The sequence below is a fragment of the Pantherophis guttatus genome, chromosome 2, assembly GCF_059756535.1.
Source record: "Pantherophis guttatus breed Tessera chromosome 2, ASM5975653v1, whole genome shotgun sequence".
Lineage (NCBI taxonomy): Eukaryota > Metazoa > Chordata > Lepidosauria > Squamata > Colubridae > Pantherophis > Pantherophis guttatus.
The window spans coordinates 203,187,135-203,191,913 of record NC_142064.1 but is presented as its reverse complement, the minus strand read 5'-3'; the positions used below and the strand labels follow the sequence as shown (position 1 = coordinate 203,191,913).

The 4,779-nt window shown below is 37.8% G+C and overlaps 1 protein-coding gene across 1 annotated transcript; it reads left to right on the top strand.

The window, feature by feature from the left end:
- Positions 1-281: 281 nt before the first annotated feature.
- Positions 282-4,474, top strand: LOC117660561 (kazal-type inhibitor-like protein). The gene is made up of 4 exons (XM_034408730.2): positions 282-386; positions 1,022-1,047; positions 3,846-3,955; positions 4,277-4,474. The coding sequence occupies exons 1-4, from the start codon at positions 332-334 to the stop codon at positions 4,326-4,328; spliced, it is 243 nt and encodes an 80-aa protein (XP_034264621.1). The 5' UTR covers positions 282-331; the 3' UTR covers positions 4,329-4,474.
- The last annotated feature ends 305 nt before the right edge of the window (positions 4,475-4,779 follow it).

The window sequence follows — 4,779 nt, the reverse complement described above, 5'->3', positions numbered from 1 at the left end:
CCCCTTTGAATGTATAAATGATTTACTTGCTTATGATTTATGATTTAACAAATGTTTACTGTTCCCAAAGATTCGCTCAATATTTACTAATAGAAGCTGACTAACACAAGTTTTTCACATTCTCCTATACTAATAGAAAGGGGAAACTGAAAAGTGCCTATAGGAACTTGCAATGTCAACATTCTCTTTATCTTCTTTTGATAAGGCTGTGGCAATATGCTTATATATAGACATAAATGCCCAGCTAGAGCTTAAACAGCAGCTGTGTCCGTGATAGCTAGAAGCTATTTCAGTGGAAGAACTCTGGTGTGGTTTACCCTCTCTTACCAATATGAAGGTGGCTTTTTGCCTGTTTTTCACCCTGGCACTCTTCTTTTTGTACTCAGGTAAGCCGAGCACCATCTTGCAAAAGATCCTTTTCAGATACTTGGCATTTTGAGACTTAGATCCACATTACCCACTCAGCCTCACAAAAATGGGCATTTTAAAGGCTCCTTCACAGGAGGGTTGTATTTATGAGGGATTTCCAACCCCAAATTACAATTTATATAGAAATCACACAAATCTTTAGACAATAAAACTGCAGCTCTCCACAATCCTGACACCAACAGATACCAAAAATTACAGCTAAGCAGCTTTCAAGTGTTAAAGCCCCAGAAAGCATTTCTGATCATGAATCCTGGCTTTAATCAATTAAACCTTTAATCAACTAATTACCCCTTATACTTAGTCCAACGCTGTATTCCAACAAAAGGATTATAAATGTATAGTTGTTTTTGATTGCTTATTTTTAATTTTATGTTGTCAGCTGATTAAAGAAATTTATATTTACTTTGCTCATGTTTAGCCCAACTATTATTCAGTAATAGTTGTATGAATTTGAATATATTTGCATTTGAGACAGAAAGAAATATGTACGGTCCAATACATTCTTTTTGCAGTGAAAGAAATTATTTAGTTGGTCCTTAGTCAAGCTATGGTTTTATTTTATATTGTTTATGGATTTAATCTTTCTTTTTAGATGCTATTGAAGAAGAAGAAAAGCCGGTAAGTGTTAACTATGTAATAAACTCAAATGATCACAGTTGAGAATTTAGATATGCAATGATTTTGGAATGTGGGGTGGGGTGGGGTGGAAGATAGCAATGAAAGCAATGTTTGGGATGAAATTTATATGGACTTTATGGATTATGTAATATAACCAGTTTTTAGTATGAAATGGTAAAATTGTGATTTATGTTACGGGGGGGGGGAAGAATACATTCAAGGAAATAGACTTTATAGTATAATAGACATAATTAGAGAACTGAATAATAATGTAGATGTCTTTTTCCTTCTCTTAATATTAGGAAAATACATGGTGGAAAATGTATTGTCTCTGACTTCAAGAAGAGAATAATACATTAATTTGGGGGAAGGAGTGTTCCTTGGTGCTCTCTGAGCTTGGTTGTCTTCTTGTTTTCTTTCATTACCCAAACTAGGTACTGTATTTTTCAGAGTATAAGACACATCTTTTTCCCCCAAAAAAGAGGGTGAAAATCTGGGTGAGTCTTATATTCCAAATGTAGCCCTGCCCAGCTTCTCAAACTGAGGTTTCAGAGGCTGAAAAAAGCATCAGGAACGAAGCTTCAGAAAAGAAGCGCCCAAACAGAGCTTCAGAGTCTTTTTTTCTGAAGCTCTGTTTCGGAGGCTTTCAGGGCAGGAAAAAGTTTTTTCTGAAATGGAGTTTCAGATGTTTCAGAGGCAGAAAAAAAAGCAAGGCACAGAGCTCACAATCAAGGAACCTGTTGCTAAAATTCACCTCTGAGCTGATAGGGGGTATAGGAGGCTGATCCACCTGCCAATCAGCTTTTTTCTTATTTTCCTCCCCAAAAACTAAGGTGCGTCTTATTTATTTATTTATTTATTTATTTATTTATTTATTTATTTATTTATTTATTTATTTATTCAACTTGTATGCCGCCTTTCTCCAAAGACTCAAGGCGCCTTACAATGCATTTAAAAACCATATATAAAAACATTAAAAATTAAAACATTAAAAACAATTAAAACCCATTCACACCATTCATGGCTGGATCTCGCCAGATCTCAACAGCGAGATCAACAGCCCCAGGCCTGCCGGAAAAGCCAGATCTTCACTGCTTTTCGGAAGGCCAATAGGGTGGGGATGGTCCGGATCTCAGGAGGTAACTGGTTCCAGAGAGCTGGGGCAGCCACAGAGAAGGCCCTCCCCCGCGGGCCTGCCAGCCAGCACTGTTTAGCTGATGGGACCTGGAGGAGACCAACTCTGTGGGATCTTATCGGTCGCTGGGAGCTATGCAGTAGAAGGCGGTCTCGAAGATAACCTGGCCCTGAGCCATGTAGGGCTTTAAAGGTAATAACCAACACGTTGAATTGTGACCGGAGACCAATAGGGAGCCAGTGTAGCTCGCGGAGAATTGGTGTAATGTGGGTGTACCTAGGTGCACCCACGACAGCTCGCGCGGCTGCGTTCTGGACCAACTGTAGTCTTCAAACACTTTTACTCTGGTGCGTCTTATACTCCGAAAAATACGATAATTGCTAATCCACACTAACATTGACAATGATACCTAGTTTGGGTAATGAAATGTCTGCAAGAAAACAAATAAGTTCAGAGAGCACTAAGGACCCTTCATTTCAAACCTGAGCTACAGTTATTCTCCTTTATGGTACATTAATTTGGATTTTTTAAAATAACAAGAAGATGTTACCTTTTACAGTGTCAAGCTTGACATGAAGGGGAGTCTCCACTACAAGAATTCCATTGTTTTGCCTGACAAGACATGCAACTACCAACTCTTCCAAATATAGATGCTGAAAACTCAAAACAGGATTAAAATATTGAAAGAAAGATGATGTATTATCCATTTGCTGCCCAATTGTCTCTCTCCGTGATAGTGAATCTAAATGAATGGCCCCTAGAATGATATGCCTTCATGCCAAAACTATCTAATTGGAATTTAGGATTTTTAAGCTCTGTCCCTAAATGTAGGGAGTAAATATTATTAGATAAAGGGTTTGGGAGAAAAATTAGGTTTCTCCTTTGAAATGCAGTAGTTCTAGACTGGACTGCCTTCCACTTGTTTTAGAGAACAATCATATTAAGAACATTCTTTAAATGCAAATACGTGAAACCAAATCCAATTTGGCCCTTGTCATTTGTATTTATATAAAATATTTGTAGCCCATTTACTAAGAGAATGTTACAAGTGGTTACAATCCATAAAAGAGCAAGATGACCTAATAACAGAAATTTAAGTCTGTAATAAGCAAATAAGGTTTTTATCTGATACCAAAAGGCACATAACTTCAGGGCAGCCTAATTTCAAGAAGAAGATTTTCCAAAGTTGTCCATGGAGATTCTCAATCATCCAGGTCATGGTTGTCCCAAAAGTGCCTTTTTCAAAAGGCAACTGCACTCTCTGGGTGGTTTACAAATATCAGCACCTTGCACCCAATAATCCGGGTTTTCATTTTACCAACCTTGGAGGGGTGGAAGATTGAGTCAATCTTGAGCCCATCGGGATCAAACTCCAGGCTGTGAGCAGAATTAACCTGCAATACTGCATTTTAACCACTGCAGCACAAGGGTTCCTCATGGAGTCTCTACATGGCCAACTCCTTCTGATATGTAGGCTTCATTGTCCAAAATTCCTCAACCAGTATAACCATTGCAGAGATTTCTGGGAGTTGAAGTCTATACACATGGAATTCTACAAAATGGAAAACACTGTTTTTACATCACTGAATTTGGAAGATCACAAGATCTTTAGGAGCCTTAGATTAGCCAAGAGAAGATAAAACCAATGTTGTTCTCTCTGAAGGTTGATTGTGCTGGCTTTCCCAGAAAAGAATGCACCAAGGACTACCAGCCCCATTGTGCCTCCGATGGTGTGACCTATTCCAACAGATGCCTTTTCTGCAATGCATTTATGTAAGTATCGGTTTTACTCATGATACCAAAATGAACCACTTGAGTAGATTTCTTTGTAGGAGACCTCAATTTGTTGCTGTTTGCATTTGTTCCAGTTAGGCTGACAAAGATTGTTCTGAAGTCAATGAATGTCCTCATTGGAGAGCTTTTTCTCTATTGTCATACCACAGTCAGCCAAGATGAAGCAAGGGTTAATTCTGCTAATTACAATAGACCCTACATTTCAATTGTAGTTGCTGTAAAATATGTTGGGTTTGTACCTGTGAAAAAGCTTACATCTTCTGGCTTTTCAAATTCTGTGCTATATCTTTCTCTTCATAGTGAAAGTCGTGGAATATTAACATTGAACTACTATGGAGTATGTAAAAAGTAATCCAATACAGATCCAGAGGACTGAGATATTACTCCAAGCAACATGGATCTTCCTCCATCCTTCTTTCCCCTGCTTTTGTTTGCTTAGCCAAGGAATATCTTCTAAATGAATTTCACTTGTCAATAAAATGAATTATGCATCCTAAACTGCTTTTGAGTTTCTTTTGCTCCACAATCTTTGTTTCCTAATGTCTATTAGACTGCAGGGTTACAAAAAAAAAAAAAAAAAAGGCAACTGTTTTACAATGAAAGATTTTGTAAAAGTTTTATGGACAACTTCTGATCCATAGCATGAGGAGGCAATTGTTTTGGAGGTGATTCTAGAAAAAGTGTATTTATTCCCAAAAAGAAAGTTTAAAACACAAAATGAAGATGGGATTTGTGTTTCATAGCAGATTCCCAGAACCTCTGTGGCAGGGGTCGCCAACCTTTCAGACTTTAAGGACCACTAA

What these genes read in the sequence shown, in the direction of transcription:
- LOC117660561 (XM_034408730.2), top strand. Translation starts at nt 332, where the DNA reads ATGAAGGTGGCTTTTTGCCTGTTTTTCACCCTGGCACTCTTCTTTTTG. An exon ending in TTGAAGAAGAAGAAAAGCCG is followed by an intron (nt 1,048 to 3,845) that starts GTAAGTGTTAAC and finishes TTCTCTCTGAAG; the next exon opens with GTTGATTGTGCTGGCTTTCC. An exon ending in CTTTTCTGCAATGCATTTAT is followed by an intron (nt 3,956 to 4,276) that starts GTAAGTATCGGT and finishes TTCTCTTCATAG; the next exon opens with TGAAAGTCGTGGAATATTAA.